Below are 17,864 nucleotides of genomic sequence, written 5' to 3' on the forward strand. Positions count from 1 at the left end.
GGTTCCAAACCTTTTATTTTACCCAGGGCCCACTTGACCAGGGACCATTCTCCAACATTAGTACCAAAAGGGTTACACATCAGTTTTTGGTCAACTTTAGATTCAATTTGGTTATTTGGGATGTTGATTCAGAAAATTGCATTGGATAGACCACATCAGTTCTAGTTTCTGATACAGAACATATGCCATCCAGTAGTCACCATCTGCTTGTGCACAGAGAACCATATTTAATAATCTAGAGCTGATGTGGTCTATCCAATACAATGGTCAGCTCTGGTCAGAAGGAGGTTCGTGGACCAGATTTTCATTCTTGTGGCTGGGCTGCGAACCACAGGAATAAGCTAACACAGGATATTAACAATTGGATAGAGTAGTGATTCTCAGCCTGGGGTCCTCAGATGTTTTTGGCCTACAACTCCCAGAAATCCCAGTCAGTTTACCAGCTGTTAGGATTTTTGGGAGTTAAAGGCCAAAAATATCTGGGGATCCAGGTTGAGAGCCACTGGGATAGAGAGTGGAAACTTTGTAGCTCTTTTGTCTGTTTGTTTGTTTGTTATTCTATATGTGTATGTTTTGTTGTTTTTCTGTTTTCTTATTTTTAATAGTCAATTAGTTATAGTCCTGTAATAGTAGATAGCATATTGTTGTGTAGTATATAGTTTTATATATCTAATGCTTACGTGTTTTATTTGGGTTTTTTATTGAGCAAAAATTACTTTAACAATATTAAAGCAACAAAAGAGTATATCAGTATTAGGATGTGACATAGCACTTCATATTTTATCCAAAATTGTGTGTTAGATTGTAATTGCAGTTAAACCTTTTTTTTCAGTGTTGCAGTTGACTGTGGTGAGGGAAACAATGACTTGAATTAATGTGCTAGTTTCAAGTTCAGCCTCCCCCAAACTTGAACCCTACGGATGTTTCAGGCTACATCTTTTGATCATCATGGACGTGACAGGAAGTGCCAAGTTAGGGAAGACGGGCTTACTCCACTAAAAATGCCTAGCTCAGACACTGGCTCAGAAATAAACACTACTTAATTCTATGAAGCTTTCTCCTAGGTATGCCTGTGTAGAATTGCCACCCTTACCCTTTCTCCACATTTTAAGAGGAGCAGTAGTTGCAATTGAAGGCCCTAATGTAGCTCTGCTTTCTTCTCAAAAGATGTTTAGTTCAACACAGGATCCATTGTACTGCACAGCATCCAAGATCATCTTCATTTGTGGGATTCCAAATTAAGCTATGGAAGGATTATCCTCTTGTTCTGTTAATTGTGTAAATTGCCTATTAAAAGGGATGACATCATCTAATAGCAGTACCAGACTATACCACACTGATTGAAAAGCAAGAAATTGGCTTCTTGTAATATTTCTTATGAAATACCTCACTCTGATTAGGCTAGTGGGTAAACACAGAGCCCTGCAAAAATGTGCATATTGTGATGACTCATGGGCCTTGTAGTCCTGTTCCTAGTACTATTGTGGCAGACGAAGAGGAAAACATGGGATTTCTGCCGTTTCAGCCAGAGCCGGGGCCTCTCCACCTGGAGGATATTTGCCCTCAAGAATCTAGCCAAACAGGCCTTGGGCAGAATTCCCCCCCGTTTTCCCGGAGGGACAATTATAATAGAGATAGAGGAGTCAGAGAGGCTAATCGCCGGAGCCTGAGAATCGCTGCCAAACAACTAGCTGATTAGGTCTGCTTCCCTTAGGAAATTCTAAGGAGTCATGCATCTGGACAGAGTTGGGTTTCGCTTCTCGTTCTCTAGGGAAAGTGTTCTGTTGGCGGGAAAACGAGACCCAATATAGGTGCTGGTCGCAAGGGGAACTTTGCGGAGTCAATTGATCAGCTTGAGGAGAGAGATCGTGTGTGGACTTCGTACCCCAGTTCCTTGCTTCCCGGATCAAGTTTCAAGCCTGCCTTGTTTCATGTTTTGCCACGGACCTTGTTCATGCTTCATGTTTGCCTCGTTTCAAGTCTTTGATCTAGCCAAGAATCAAGTTTATTTTCCAGCCTTGTTGTCAAGCTACATTGGACTTTAAAGACTCTGTCATTTCCCCACACTATTGCTTGGCAAAGTGTGTGTTTCGGTCAAGTGGATTAAAACTTTGAACTCTAATATCTTATATTGGACAATACATTTCTGGACTATATTTGACCTCATCTGAAAGGTCTGCTTCTGAACTATATTCTTCACTTGTTTTTATTGACTTTATATATTTCTTTAATAAAGATATTAGATAGATTCTGGCCTCTGTGTAAGGTTATTGGTGCTCTGCAGCCTGGGTCCTGACACATATAGATAATAAGTGGTTCAGTATTTTAGACCAGTGACCTTATAGTCACAGTCTAAAGTGGTTTCTACAATCTGAGATTAATGACTTGAAACGGGTACAGTCATAACTGTCTCCTACCTTTCTTAAAACATATGTATAATTATGCAGTCCACTGCTTGAAAGTGACATAACATGGCTTGTAGTACTGACAGACATACTTTATTTCTGCTTAGCCATATGGTAAACAAACATGATGCTGTTTATTCATTCAGTTGCTTCCGACTCTTCGTGACCTCATGGACCAGCCCACGCCAGAGCTTCCTGTCGGCTGTGGCCAGCCCCAGCTCCTTCAAGGTCAAGCCAGTCACTTCAAGGATACCATCCATCCATCTTGCCCTTGGTCGGCCCCTCTTCCTTTTTCTTTCCATTTTCCCAGCATCATTCTCTTCTCCAAGTTTCCTGTCTTCTCATGATGTGGACAAAATACTTAATCTTTGCCTCTAGTATACTTCCCTCCAGTGAGCAGTCAGGCATTATTTCCTGGAGTACGGACTGGTTGGACCTTCTTGTGGTCCAAGGCACTCTCAGAATCTCCCTCCAACACCACAGTTCAAAAGCATCTATCTTCCTTCGCTCAGCCTTCCTTATGATCCAGCTCTCGCGTCCATAGGTTACTATGGGGAATACCATTGCTTTAACTATGCGGAACTTCATTGCCAGTGCGATGTCTACTCTTCACAATTTTATCGAGATTGGGCATTGCTCTCCTCCCAAGAAGTAAACGTCTTCTGATTTCCTGGCTGCAGTCTGCATCTGCAGTGATCTTTGCGCCTAGAAATATAAAGTCTGTCACTGCCTCCACATTTTCTCCCTCTATTTGCCAGTTATCAATCAGTCTGGTTTTCTTGATGTTTAATTGCAACCCAGCTTTTGCACTTTCTTCTTTCACCTTGGTGATAAGGATCCTCAGCTCCTCCTCATTTTCAGCCATCGGAGCGGTGTCATCCTCATATCTAAGGTTGTTAATATTTCTTCCAGCAATTTTAACCCCAGCCTTGAATTTATCAAACATATGTAAAGTCTATTGGTTCAACAGGTCTACTCTAATTGGTACTAACAATAGGATTTGGCCAATGTCCTCCAAATGGGCCTCAAAGGATATGAAAAACTGAATTCTTCTTAATTGTGACTTGAACTTAGTGACTTCTCTACACCATTATTGCACAATTTAGGGCGTGTCCAGCAAACAGGGTGAATTAAATAGGGATCATTTTTGTGATTCATAATTTCAGAGAGTTTCCTATTTTTCTCTTTCTCCCAAGCCATAAATTTGTCTAGACGAAGTGGTCAGTATATATGCAGTTCTTTCTTGCTACAATTTGCTGTAGTACAGGAAAGTCCTTTTGGCTAATTGTCTGTGAATTTGATTTTGGGGAGGGAAATTACTTTGGGAATCGAAGGAACTATTTCATTATCAAGCTTGGTTGACTTGACTGCATGAGGCAGAGCAGCAAAGATTATGTAGTTTAAGTCTATAAAGGCACCAGGGTTCTTGACAAGAAAAGTAAATAGAGTTCACAAAGGAAATCAGTCATACTCATGTGTTGTGAAATATTTGCTTGCTAACCGATCTTTCATGCTTCCTCTTGTATTGTATTGGGCCATATTCCCATTAGCTCTCAGTTGTAACTACACTTAGCTAAGTAAGAGTGTTCAGCTTTGCTCCTTTTCTTCCTTTTTTGTACTTGAGATCCTCTCTGGTGAAATATGCTTTAAATGACACTCAGTGGGGTTGTCAAGTTCAAAATAATAACATAAAGAATAAGAAATTAACTAGTTCATTTATTTGTTTTCAGGCCAGATGTTGCCAAATATATTTAAAACAGGAGCAATTAACATAGTTTGAATTCTGTAGAATTTGATCAGTTTGACTTTTACATGTGGAATCAAGAATTTATTTATGATTTAATTATACATTCTATATCTTACACTTCTAAGAAACGCAGGACACTGTACATGTGTTCCCCAATATTTTCAATATCCTCATAGCAACCTTCTGGGGTATATTTTATTTAGTTTTATTGCTAAGTTGGTAAATCAACCAGGCTTTATCTGTTCCTAACCCACTCTTATCATTCACCTTTATTACAAAAACAGTAAGAAAAAAAGAAAATAGTGCAATTCAGGCAAGGTGGCATTAAGGGAAAGATAAGGTATTCAAAAGGATGGACTTGTTACTTACCTGGCCTCTTGTGTTATCAGTGATTGGCCATGATACATATTCCATTTGTCCTCACAGAAACAGGCACAATCATGATGGCTGGTGTTAGTTACCATGGTAGGAGAGATGATTTGCATAAAACAGGAGCACTTCTCCTACTGTCACCTAAGACGAATAATGGCTGCAACTTTCCCATAATGTCCAGGAAAAACACCTTTTCTCTCTCCAAAGTAATAATTCATAAAGGGGAATATGACATTCAATAATGAAAAGGTCCAGTAAGCCCTGGGAACTACCATATCAATTGCATTCCTGTATGATTCTGTGTTCAGTCCATGACTCCAAGTCAGGTTCTTCTAAGGATGGGTAATGTTGCTATATATACCAGTCATGATCAGTTATTTTCATTAGTTCATATGTAGTTATACAGTAGAACAGTTTGCTTCAGAAGAAACCAACTTTAGTCTGATCAAGCATAAGATATGAGATCCATTCGTATGTCAGATCCATTACGAAAGCTGAAATGATGAGCAACTTTTGTTCTGTGCAAGGAGAAAGATGGTGTAGAAATTGATTATAGAAATTTTGTGTGTGGATTACTGTCTTACACATACATACTTACACATACATACAGGGTGTTTGAAAAAGAACTCCCTATTCACCATTGAAATTCAATGGTGAATAGGGAGTTCTTTTTCAAACACCCTGTATATGTTGTAAAACTGAGTCTTATAATAGGTTGCAAGACTTATAGATTGGGATACTGGCATATGTCATTTGTATGATCTTTAGATAAAAATCTCCCATACTACATTTGGAGTCCAATATTATTTTTAAAATTTCCTGTTTTTCTCCCAGGCAAATTATAACATAGATTAAAACAAAAATATAACTAAAAACCTATGAATAAATATGATTTTAAAACTATCACACAAACAATGCTATTAAAACACTGGAAATCCTTTACGCTTGTATCTTGACTTTACGGATTTTACTTTCCTGGATTCAATTATTCACAAATTTGCAATCAATAATTAAATTGAATGCTGATTTCAGGGCATGTACAAAATTTGTCAACTATTCTGAAGTTTCTGCTTAGTAAGATCATATGCAGTTTTGAGAATGCGTAGTTTTTCTCACAATATCCAGCATTAGAAGAAGTATAATAATTCAAGTAAATATGTCGTTAGGCATTCAACACACCTTTATAAGACGTAAAATTATTTTTAGTCTAGTTTCTTTGTTTAAATAAGGTGATGTAAGACCATACATAGGAGGATTCTGTATTGACTGTGTGCTTGATGACAGCCAGTGAATCATTGATATGAATCTGTGTAATCCATTACTGCTTATAGTAGTAAAGAGCAATTCTCAAAGCCTTCTGCACACTCTTTTTTCTAATCAGCTACTCAAGCATCTTCAGGGAGAGATACAGACAACATACATGGTAACATTATCAATTTATATTGAAATCCAGTCTCAGATAGTTACAAAGGTAGTATTTGTAACTATAAATAGTTGTAGTATTTAAAGAGATTGTAGGGTTAGTCTATTTAACATGTAAAGACATAAAGGAATCTAGTAGTAAATTTGAGATTAACTGAGAATAAATTTTTAGCATAAGCTTTCATGAACTCTACTTCATCAAGTGCATGGTGCATCAAGTTATATGGTGATGTTTGTTTCATGTTGTGGGTATGTTTTCTGTCTGAAAGGCAATCCTGGAAATTGTTTGATTAAGTGGACTGAATCCACAAAATTTTGTGCTACAAATTTCTTCTTCCTCATTAGTTCAGGGTCAACTAGATTCCTTTTCATGCATTTGTGACTAGGGACTTCATCACATTGATTAGGTTCAGTGTTGTGGTTCACCAGCCTCCATGGTGAATTGGGTGGTAGTGGGGCAGCAGCAGGACAATCCCGGCGCCCCAGTTGTCAGAGGACACTTTCCCATCCCAGGTGGGAAAGGGTCGCCACTCCGCTGTAGCCCCATTGTTCCTAACAGAACACGGGGCGGCTTCCGTACTGGTGGTGGCAGTGTATAACCATGCTGCTGCCCCAGTTTGCCCACGGAGCCCCACCAAAAATTACCCTACATTGTATAATGGGCAGCATGAGGCTGCATGGGTGAACTGGGGCGGAAGCGTTCTTTTGCCCTGTGTGATAAGGCCGTAGGAATATGTTTGTAAACAAATACTAGTCCATTAAAATTGACTTTGTGATGGTGTATCTGCTAGAACTGAAATTTGGTCAGACACTCAAGATATATTCTATTTTCAAATATTTTTAAAGATACCTCAAACAGCTAGTTGGATAAGGCACTGATACACGTTTCATTTCATATTTTAGTTGTGAGTATTTACATAGGGCTATTTCATGTTATTCTGGGTGTATTTTCCTAAAGACTGGTTTGAAAGGCACAGTCCAGGAAACGGTGGCATGATGAGTTGACAGTATTTTGATGAAGGCTCTCTAGCTTAAAAAAAAATCTTTCATGTTGATCCCATAATCACATTCTTCATATAGGGTGGGAAGGCAAGTTTTTGCACGGTAATGCTTTGATTGTTTATCTTCATATTGACCTAGACAACCAGGATGAAATAAACTAAACATTAGAATCAAGCAATTTTTCTGTTCCTTTTTAGATCTAAATAAAAACTGCCTTCAGATTTCTTTTAGAAGTCTTTCACTTTGTATTTAGTCTATTTCTACTTCAGGTGTTTGTATGTCTTCTTTAGAAGTTTCAAATTCGTTGCTCATCCTTGAAGCAGACAGGTTGCGGTTCAGACTTTCAAACTGCATGAAGATTAAAAAGAGGAATGCATATGCAGCTTTTAATAACTGTACGAATATATCTGCATCTTCTGATTCAACTAGCATAAATCATCCAATAACAGAATATATTTTCTCATACTCCCTTCAAAAAAGAGCCATTTTTCATCAATTAATGTGTCTTAAATACAGTGGTACCTTGACTTAAGAGTTTAGTTTGTTCTGTGACTGAGCTCCTAACTTAAAACGTTCTTATTTCAAAGTGAATTTTTGCATTGAACTGCTATTAATCAATTCTGGCCCCCTGAACACCCCCCCCCCCCGTTTTTTGTTATGTGTTTTTAAATAAGATAATATACTTCATAAATAACAAAAAACGTATAAATGCACTTTCACATGGAACAATAAAAAAGAAAAATCAACTTTAGATAAAACCACAAAGTGAAGAGGTGGAAACATAACTTTCTTCATACGCATTCTAGCCTCCGTCCCTCTCTTACTCTCTCTCCCTCGTTCTCTCCATGAAGCCAGACATACCAGGAATAAAAACCACACAAAATCAACTGACCCAAAGTTCTCAAAGCAGACAAGAGCAAAGCAGACAACAATCTCCAAAAGCAGACAAGAGCATGAGGCACGGAGGTACTCCCTTGAAGCCCTAAAGCCCTGTATTCTCACTCTTGCGCTCCCTCTGGCACTAGCTCTTAACTCAGAATGCTATTCTTATGTAAAAGCAAAACCAGGGGCAAGGGACAGCTCATAGCACAAAATGCTCTTAAGTTGGGATACTCTTAAGTCGAGGTTCCACTGTATGATAAGTAGATGCATTGGTTGTTCCAGCAAGCACCTGCAACGTTTGATTTTCATAAGGTTGTGTACCAATACTTTTTCAAGTTTAAGCACAATGTAAATAGAAGTATGTCTACAAATCTACTTGCAGCGGTCTAGGGCAGCAATTCTCAACCTGGTCAGCTGTTAGGATTTCTGGGAGTTGAAGGCCAAAATCACCTGGGGACCCTAGGTTGAGAACCACTGGTCTAGGGTAACTTCTGAAAACTAATGGTCATCCAAGTTTCCTTCATAACTCAAAACACATTATCTGGTTATCATTTGATTATTCCTTAAAAGCAAGAAAAATCTTCTTGGATTTCCATACAATCTCCCATCTTTTCTGAACAACAGGACAACAATGAATTTTGTTTTCAAATATTGAAATGGAGACCATTTTATAGATAAATTGTATTTCTTTACATTGTTGGATGACAGGGCCCAAGATAAATGTGATATGTATATTTTTTTAGTATAATATGACTTGTTTAGAAAAATCAGTTACAGTTTATTATTTGGCTTGTTTCATTGAAAATGTAAAAAGTAATTTGTTAGACCAAACTCCTGTTTTTAAAAAAAATATGGAGTCTTACCACGAAATAGTAATACACACCAATACATTAGTTGTATATGTAGCTAAGAGTTAGTTTCTGTTACACAATTTACAGTTTCATTATTTATCAGAGATAACATTTCTACCCCATTCCTAATTGGGAAGGTCAGTGGCCCGGAGGGAATGCCACTGTTTTCCTCTATAGCACTCCTTGCCATCCCAAATGAAAAGGTTAATAGTCTGTGAAAGTCTTCCCCACTCAACGAACTGTATTTTAAGAACTAGTAACTGCTTAGAGAAAGGCAAAGATATATCCCCCAAACCTGTAGGGGCCCTATTTATTCTGCTTACAAATTAGATATACTACATTGTGATTTAAGAGAACATTAGCTAACTGCCTTGTGGCATTCCCTTGTTAACCAACCAAGTTTTGTTTTTAGAATTCTGGCTTTAGATGACAAGACCATCTCAAAATAGAGGATACTGTCAGGACCCAGGCTGCAGAGCACCAATAACCATACGCAGAGGCCAGAATCTATCTAATATCTTTATTAAGGAATTATATAAAGTCAATAAAAACAAGTGTAGAATATAGTCCAGAAGTAGACCCTTCAGGAAAGGTCAAATATAGTCCAGGAAAACAATGTCCAATATATGATATTAAAGTCCAAAGTTATAATCCACTTCACCGAAACACACACTATTTAGCAAGCAATAGTGTGGGGAACTGTCCATAGTCTTTGAGGCTCAAGGTAAAACCGAAAGAAGGGAAAACAAGGCTGGAATCCGAGAAGCAGGGTCCGTGGTTTAAAACGCAAGGCAAGGCAAGACTTGAGACTTGGCAAGGTCCAACTTGAAACAAGACAATCGTGGAACAAGAACTGAGTCCATAGAAATCCGTGGAACAAGGCAGGGCTGGAAACTTGATTCAGGAGCTGGGAACTGGGGTACGAAGTCTACACACGATCTCACTCCACGAGCTGACGAATTGACTCCGCAAGGAATCCTTTGTGGCCAAACATCTATATAGGATCTTGTTTTCCCGCCAAAGCACACTTTCTCTGGGGAACAAGAACCAAAACCTATACTGTCCAGATGCAGGACTCCTTAAACTTTCCCAAGGGAAACAGACTTAATTATCTAATTGTCTGGCAGCTATCCGGGCGCTTCGGCGAGTCGCCTCCCGAGCTTGTCTATCTTGATTATAATAAAGGCGGCGAGAAAATGGGGGAGATTTCTCCTCAAGGCTTGTTTGGCTGACTTCTTGTGGGCAAACATCCTGCAGCTGCAAGGGCTCCAAATCTGGCAGAAACGGTGGGAAACCCAAGTTTTCCTCTTCATCTGTCACAACAGTACTAGGAACGGGACTACATGGCCCATGAGTCATCACAGATACCCATTTTGAGTTCTTAGGAAAATAAAGTGTCAGTTCTTAAGGAAAAGCCTTTTGAAACATGGCATATCTTCTATCCTTGGTTTTGAATCAAGACTCATACAATTAGCTAGGGCTTTTTAAAAGGAATGTTTTTTCAGCTTGCAGTTTTTTCACAGATACCTTTTTAAACTGAAACTATTAATCAAAGAAAATGTTACTAAACTTTACATAAATGGCAGAAGCTACCATATCAAGCCGATTTCTTCCTTTTGAGTAGACATTGCATGCTTGGTACTGTGGATAAAGTATTCAGATGGTGCTCTTACTAAACATGAAGGTATAGAGCCATCCAGGTTGCATGGACTTAAGTTATATGTCTTCTATTAATGAAATAAATCTTCCCCAAATATTCATCCTTTCCCCCTCAATCTTTTCTTTGCTCCTCACTGCCACTATGATTGAGTTCCATGAAGTGCTACAATAAAAGTGCTAATTTAGAATGTAGGATTGGCTGGACATGAAAACTAGCATTTATGCAAAATTACAATTTCTCTTTAAAATGACTACTGGAACCGAAGAGTTTTTTGGTATTTATTTAAAAGACTGGTCAAATTACCAGCATTAATGGAACTTTTCAGAACTTGAAACCTACAAGGAAACATTGCATCATAAAACGTAATTTAATTTAGCTTTTCCTGCTTCTTATTTGAACAGCAAGTTTTGTTAGATTGCTTAAAAATTAAAGATAACTATGACATGCACACTACACCAAATTAAAGCAGTTGATCTTTTTAAAAGTAAGACCTCAATCAGGTATAAGTGGTAACTGTGTACATTTAATTTAGTATGGATTTGGCCTATTGTATGCACATATAGTAATATACACACACACACATACAACTATATGTGCACACAACAGGCCAAATAATAATGTTGATACTTGATTTCCTTTGGGTAAGACTCTTACATATTGCATTCTTGCCTATATGTGCTTGAACTTTCATTGAAATGAAAAGCTCTTACCTCTTTTACTGTTATTTTAGCATATCATTCATAAGTGAAACTGGTCTAGATTCAATGTTAAGATTCTAGATGTCACTTATGGACATAGAACTTTACTTATCTCTTTCAGATATGTTTATTCTATTTTGGATGTATCTTCTAAATTTGTCCAATTTTGATAACATCCTAAATCGACATGCATTCATGACAGAAAAGTTCCCAGGCATTCAGGATGTCTATATTTGAATGAGGCATCTACTCATGCAGAAGCCTGACAAAGCTGCATGCCTCTTAGTTGTAAGTGGTCCATGCTTGGCATGGACTTTTAAGATGTCATAATCTTGCTTCATAAGTACATAAGAGTATGTATCAGCCTCCGAAAACCCTGTGATAGGTTCACCTTATGGTCCCTATAAGTTAGAAACAGCTTGAAGGTACAGAACAACAAACCAGTAATAAAGTACAAAAATAGGTCTTTGTACCTATTTTGGGGTGGATGGAATTACTTAAAGTATGTGTAATCTCAACGTAAAAGGTCCTCACCACTCCAGACAATTAATGGAGTTTGCTTTTCCTATGGGTTCCAAAATCTACAGAATAGTCACTACATTAGTTAGTATTCCTTATAAATTCTGTAATAAATATGACAGAACCGCTTAATATACAATTCTGCAACTGAAGGAATGGAACAGTGCCATATATTTTTTTTTAAAGAGGGTGTCTGGTTCATATTGACACTTTGCACATTGGTGACCTGGTAAAAACTGGGATTACACGTTGGTTATCTTTTTACAGAGATCTACTTTCTAAGCAGTCAAAGGAAGACATTATATCTCATGTTGAGCAGTCATCATAGCCAGTGAAAGCAATTATAATTTTCTCGTAAAGTGAATCATTGGACTAATGCATCCAAGGAGGAAAATGAGTACAAAATTGAGATTATAAAAGCCTCCATAATAATCTTTCTACCAGACAAATAGATCAAATGAGAGAAAATGACTTTCTAGGAAGGAAATTGTTCATATGCTTAAATTGTTCATATGCTTAAATTATTTTCTTTCTTGAAATATACAGAATCTGCAAAATGCTAGTCAATCTAATCCTTATTGCTTCTTCATAATTTTTATTTAGTGGTAGTTTTGCCTTAGCTGAATGTTTTTATTTATACAAGCCAAAACATGCAAGTTTCTAAGATTTTACCAATTTATTTAAACCCTCTTTGCCCCTAAAACATTTTTTCTGAGGTTTGTGGGAATTTCTGGAACAGAATGCAAAGAGAACCTATGTGCATCTCAAATATTTCTAATCCTAAAAGAACACGGATAGGGAAAAACATATATTGGTCGTTCATTCATTACTTTCCTAAATAGCTGCTTAGTTATGGATACTAGAATTGTTTGCATGAGGAAATTTGCTTCTTATTTTCATTTTGGGAAGGTCTGCTCAATAGCTTGATGACTACATTGTCCATTAGTAATTTTAGGTTGTTCACTTATTGTGGAACTGTGGCAAATGTAACATCATTAAATCATAATATTGATATAGTAAAATGTTTGTTATTTTACTTGAAAATAACTATCATTCTGTTTGCAAGACCAGTGTTCCATTGTGTAGAAATGTCAATATGAGATGTCCATAAGAATGCAGGTCCCCAATTATATTTACATTTTAATAAACCAACTGAGCAACTTCTAATGTAATCAAGCAGATCAAAGTACACTGGCAATACATCTTTAACAGGTGCAGAGGCAGTCTTCCTAAGGGAGTAGAGAAATATACACACACTGTAGTGAGCATAAAGTGAGTCTAAGGGAATTCTCTGAAATTGGACTGTGGGATTGGGAAGAAGATTACTAATTAGCATGCTACGTATCTACTCAGAGTATTAGGTTAACCTTGGAATTTGCTGACAAAGAGCATTCTGATGCTGGTTGTGTTCTGTATCAGTCTTGCAATCATGTGGCTTCAGAGAATGGAAAGTGGCCAAAGTCTATCACACATAAGATAGCAGAGTGAAACCATTTTCAGCAGTTGCTTATCTCTTGCCAGTTTCATGTTGCTTAGTGTGCACAAACAGAACCAAAATAATAGTTGCAGTGAATAGCCAAAGCCAGCTTTTTGGAATAGATAGGGCAGCCATGGCATGTTAAAGGGACTTACTTGGGCTAACTAGCCAGAAAAAGTGAAATACGGTACTTTCCTTGCCAAGCACACAGAAGACATCCAACTGGACATAGTGGGACTATTGTTTTTTTAATCTCCTTTTAGCTAGAAAAGTAGTTGTACGTTACTGCAGACACTAAGGTTTTGAAGATCCTCTGTACTGAAAAAAGACCTCCATACTCAGACTTACCATATACAACAGTCAATTAAAAAGAGTGCTGTACATGTATGGATCAAGATCCATTCCAGAATAGTCTTAAACTAAGAGTGTTGTTTATTTTCTTGTTCTGGCAGACTCCTATTCAGGCTCCTCCAATGAAAACGGTGGGAAATCAGATTCAGTGGCCAATTTGCAGCCTCAGTCATCCCTCAATTCCATCCAGAGTTCCCCAGGTCCAAAGCGCTCAACCAACACACTGAAAAAGTGGCTAACAAGCCCTGTTCGCCGATTGAACAGTGGGAAGGCAGAGAGTAACATCAAAAAACAGAAGAAAGTACGTGAAGGAAGGAAGAGCTTTGACCTGGGATCTCCCAAGCCGGGAGATGAAACCACACCTCAGGGAGACAGTGCAGATGAGGTACAGATACATGTTGACTTAAGAAGAATGTTAATTTTAATCTACTTTCATTTGTGGTGACCTTTTAATTGATGTGATTGATTTGGGATAAGTTCTACATCAGCATTGAAAACGTACAGTCCTCCCCCAAAAGAGGAAATTGCCTGTATCCTCACTGGGCACAGAAAACCTGTGTTCAAATAAGTTATTAGCCTTGCATAGTGTTGTTTGTATAGCTTATTATTAATTCTTATCCCATTTTTTTGTTTCCTAGTTTTGAGTGTACCCCATTATATTACCAGCCTCTGAAAGCTCCCTTCTAAGAATTCTCTTCCAGTGTTTTTAATCTTCCACTATTTTGGTAGTGGTGAAGTCTCCCTGAGATAAAAAGTAGGCTCCCTCTCCCCCCCCCCCCTTTCTCAAATAGATCTGATGTAGATGCTTTTATGACTGTTGCTCATATTTTAAATGGTTTTATTCTGTTTTGTATTGTGTAATACACACAATTGTATTACTGTTGTGTTGGTAGAAAATGACAAAACAATACTAAAACAAACATGGAAATTGATCAAGAGGCAGGATGTTTATAAAATGTATATCTAGGAGTTTTTAAAGCTGCAAAAAATGAACCTGATTATTCCTGATGATCAGATACAAAGCAAAGACTAAATGGAAGTTAGATTTGTAAAACACTAGATGAACACCTTCCATTTTATGCAGCAGAGGCCATTTTTATTAAAAGTCTAAGAGTATTGTGATTAATATATACCTTATTACAAAACCATCCTGTAGCTTTTTAAAAGCTGTTGGTAATGCTGCAAGTATGTGGTATATTTTTAATTTTTTCTTACTAGTCTTTTAATTGCACATAACTACATGCATCCAGACTCGCTCTTTGTAACAAAAGGGCATCTTATCCTCACAAATGAAGCTGAAATCTCACAGACAATTCCTGTTAGTGGAAATGGATGGGACAGCTTATTTTTTAGATTTCCATGACCAATATCACAACCATCACTCGTAGGAACAACTGCCTGAGGCAAGAAGAGAAGTACAGCTTCAAGGGATAGAGACAGATAGGACTTTTGGACAACAATACTGACACCAGAAAATGGTCACCACTTCAGTTTACCATTCTCATAACTTATGGGTAGCATGCTCTGGGAGGACATCTGTTAGGGCCTTCCAGACAGCGTCAACATTTGGATTAAATAAATGGGTTTAAAAATTGCGGGACCAAACAGCAAGTCCAGACACAGACCTGTCAGTCCCAGGAAATGGTCCCTTGCCATCCTGAGACCTTCCTTTTTATCAGATTTTAGAAATCTGCAAGATGGATGGAGGACATCTGGCAGATTTTGTTTTTTTTTTAAAAAAAATTCTCTGAGGTGCATGCACTCATGCGGCTATCTCAATAACAACACAAGCAGATTTCTGATTCTTTGTCTTCATCCAACTGTAAATTCAAGCTCTGTTTAATATCATAAAGATCAGAAAAAAGGAATGGTTGCAAAAAGTTCTAATTGTAATTGCTTTCCATTTGTGCTTCCATTTAACCACCTGTGTGGCCATGGCTCCATTTTTTCATAGCCCTGATCAGCTGTTTTGGGCTTTTAAAATGTGCACATGCACTGGAGCAGTCCACACCAGGGTTTACGAAGGAAATCACGTGTTTTCTATGATCGCAAGAATATACAGCACTGGTTCTCAACCTGTGGGCCCCCAGTTGTTTTGGCCTTCAACTCCCAGAAATCTTAACACCTGGTAAATTGGCTGGGATTTGTAGGCCAAAACACCTGGGGACCCACAGGTTGAGAACCACTGATATACAGTCATGCGAATATGCACATTTTTTTGCCAGAAACACCATATAAGCACACCTTTTAAACATGTGCTTTTTAGCTGTTAGCTTGATTCCCCCTGCACATTCCTCAAATGTTATTTAGCCACCCATCACCCTTTTATCCCAGTATCTTCCAGGTTTTAGCGCATGTATAGAAGGGCCCTTTGTCTTTCAGGATGCCCCAGCCATACTACCTTGCTCTGAGGCTTTTGACTTGGTCATTTCTACCAAGGAGCATGCTAGTTGTTTTTTTGCAATGGAATGGCTCTCTCAAGTCCATTGGTGTCCTGCTCTGGATATTTGTTGCAGCTGAGGTGTGAAAATGTTTACAGTTGGCTCTCCATAGTGTTGCTCATCTTCCAGAGTTATTTCCCATGCTATTTTTAGAAGAACCCTCAACCCTCTGGAATAGCATGGGGGTTACCATAGGGACAGAGGCCATGATAAAATCACTAACATTCCCTCGTTCAGTGTCAGTAGAACTCTTCTGAGTAAAACTCTAGATCCAACTCATTATATATAAATTTCTCTTTGTAATTCCCCTTCTGGAGATAAAGTGGGGTATAAATAAATATAATTCACAACATATAATTGAAGAAGGCAGGCTAGAAATTACATTATTTTATTTGTCATAGAACTGTTCCTTTAAGTTCCATAAGGAATAATTAACAGTTTGTCTTTTCTCCTTCCTTTCTGTCTGGACTGGATTTAATCATGGGATTCCAACAGTGTAAAGATGCCTGAAGCCGTTAGTCATTGAACATCTTTTCTTCTAGCTTGTAATGATAATTATGTTGCTTTCAGAAGAGCAAGAGAGGTTGGGGTGAAGATGAACCAGACGAAGAATCTCATACACCACTCCCTCCACCAATGAAGATTTTTGATAATGACCCTACTCAAGATGAAATGGTAGGAGCTATGATATTTTTCTCCCTTCCTTGAAATAACTTTTTAAAAACCCATATGCTACTGGGATTAAACAGCAGGGCATCAGGATTCATTGGGTTCCTATGTACTGAACTTTGCTATACATCTCTACTTTCTTTCCAGAAAGAATGGCACTGTGCATTCCAACTTCAAAGTCTTTCTTGTAGTGCCTAAGGATGTTACTCTCCATGCCCCAAACCAGAATATTCATGATCTAGCCTGCTTATTTCTGTGGCTTTTCTTCATTCATTTTGCATTTTGTACTTTTGCTGCTAGGCAATGGCTTTCAAGTATATTAGTTGAGGGAGGAAATACAATGTCTTGTGGCACCTTAGAGATTATAAGCTTTATTTAGTGCACTGCAGCCACAAGACTCTTTGCTGTTTTTCCGGCACCCGACTAACATGGCTGCCCCCTTGGAAAACAGTGTATCCTAATATGTCCTAGTGAGTATGCTTAGTTCACACTGGTCAGAGACTTTGCCTTCTCCTTACACGAAGAGCAAAGACTAAAACATTCCTAAACTTCATTCAAGAAGAGATCACTTAGTGGTGGAGAAGAAAGAGGGGACAGGTCTACAATTAATTATCTACTTAGTTAGAAATCTTTGAAGAATACCAAAGCAACCTCTTGGTTCCTTGGGAAAACTGTTTGAAAATCACTGCTTTACAGCAATAGCATCAATGTCTGCTGTTCTAACATAATATTGGTGTTGGATCCACCTTTAACATAAAGCCCTAGAAAAGCAGTCTAGTAATGTTCCCGGTGGCGAAGTACGTTAAAGCACTGAGCTGGAGACCAAAGGTCCCAGGTTCAAACCCCAGGAGCAGCGTGAGCGGCCGCTGTTAGCTCCAGCTCCTGCCAACCTAGCAGTTCGAAAACATGCCAATGTGAGTAGATCAATAGGTACCGCTCCGGCGGGAAGGTAACGGCGCGCCATGCACTCATGCCGGCCACATGACCTTGGAGGTGTTTACGGACAACTCCGACTCTTCAACTTAGAAATGGAGATGAGCACCAACCCCCAGAGTCAGACCTGACTGGACTTAACTTCAGGGGAAACCTTTACCTTTACCTTAATGTTCTTCCTTCTCTCTATCATTTCCCCCCATTTCTAGTTGTGATAAGTCTCCCTTACTAATACATATGTTAAAATCTGTCAGTCTTGTGTCTCAGTTTCTCATTGGTATACTTGTTTTGTGCCATTTCTGTAACAAGTCACGAAACTTCTGGATTTTTACTTGGAATAAATTTTATACATATTTTGTGCTATTTTCCCACTAAAATGTAAATGATTTGTTCACATTATTTCATCAGATTTTGAAATGTGTTTCTGAAGACTAT

At 38.2% G+C, this 17,864-nt stretch overlaps 1 protein-coding gene across 10 annotated transcripts in view; it reads left to right on the plus strand.

Moving 5' to 3' along the window:
- The window catches only part of kalrn (kalirin RhoGEF kinase), a 627,264-nt gene that overhangs the window by 556,079 nt on the left and 53,321 nt on the right, over positions 1-17,864 (plus strand). For 8 of the 10 annotated variants that reach the window (XM_008109458.3, XM_062971761.1, XM_062971850.1 and 5 more), the window contains 2 exons: positions 13,488-13,771; positions 16,398-16,502. In XM_008109458.3, the coding sequence (XP_008107665.1) occupies positions 13,488-13,771; positions 16,398-16,502 (389 nt within the window). The remainder of the gene's footprint in view (positions 1-13,487; positions 13,772-16,397; positions 16,503-17,864) is intronic. The other 2 variants (XM_062971791.1, XM_062971921.1) reach the window with 1 other exon arrangement.

Source organism: Anolis carolinensis, chromosome 1, assembly GCF_035594765.1.
Source record: "Anolis carolinensis isolate JA03-04 chromosome 1, rAnoCar3.1.pri, whole genome shotgun sequence".
Lineage (NCBI taxonomy): Eukaryota > Metazoa > Chordata > Lepidosauria > Squamata > Dactyloidae > Anolis > Anolis carolinensis.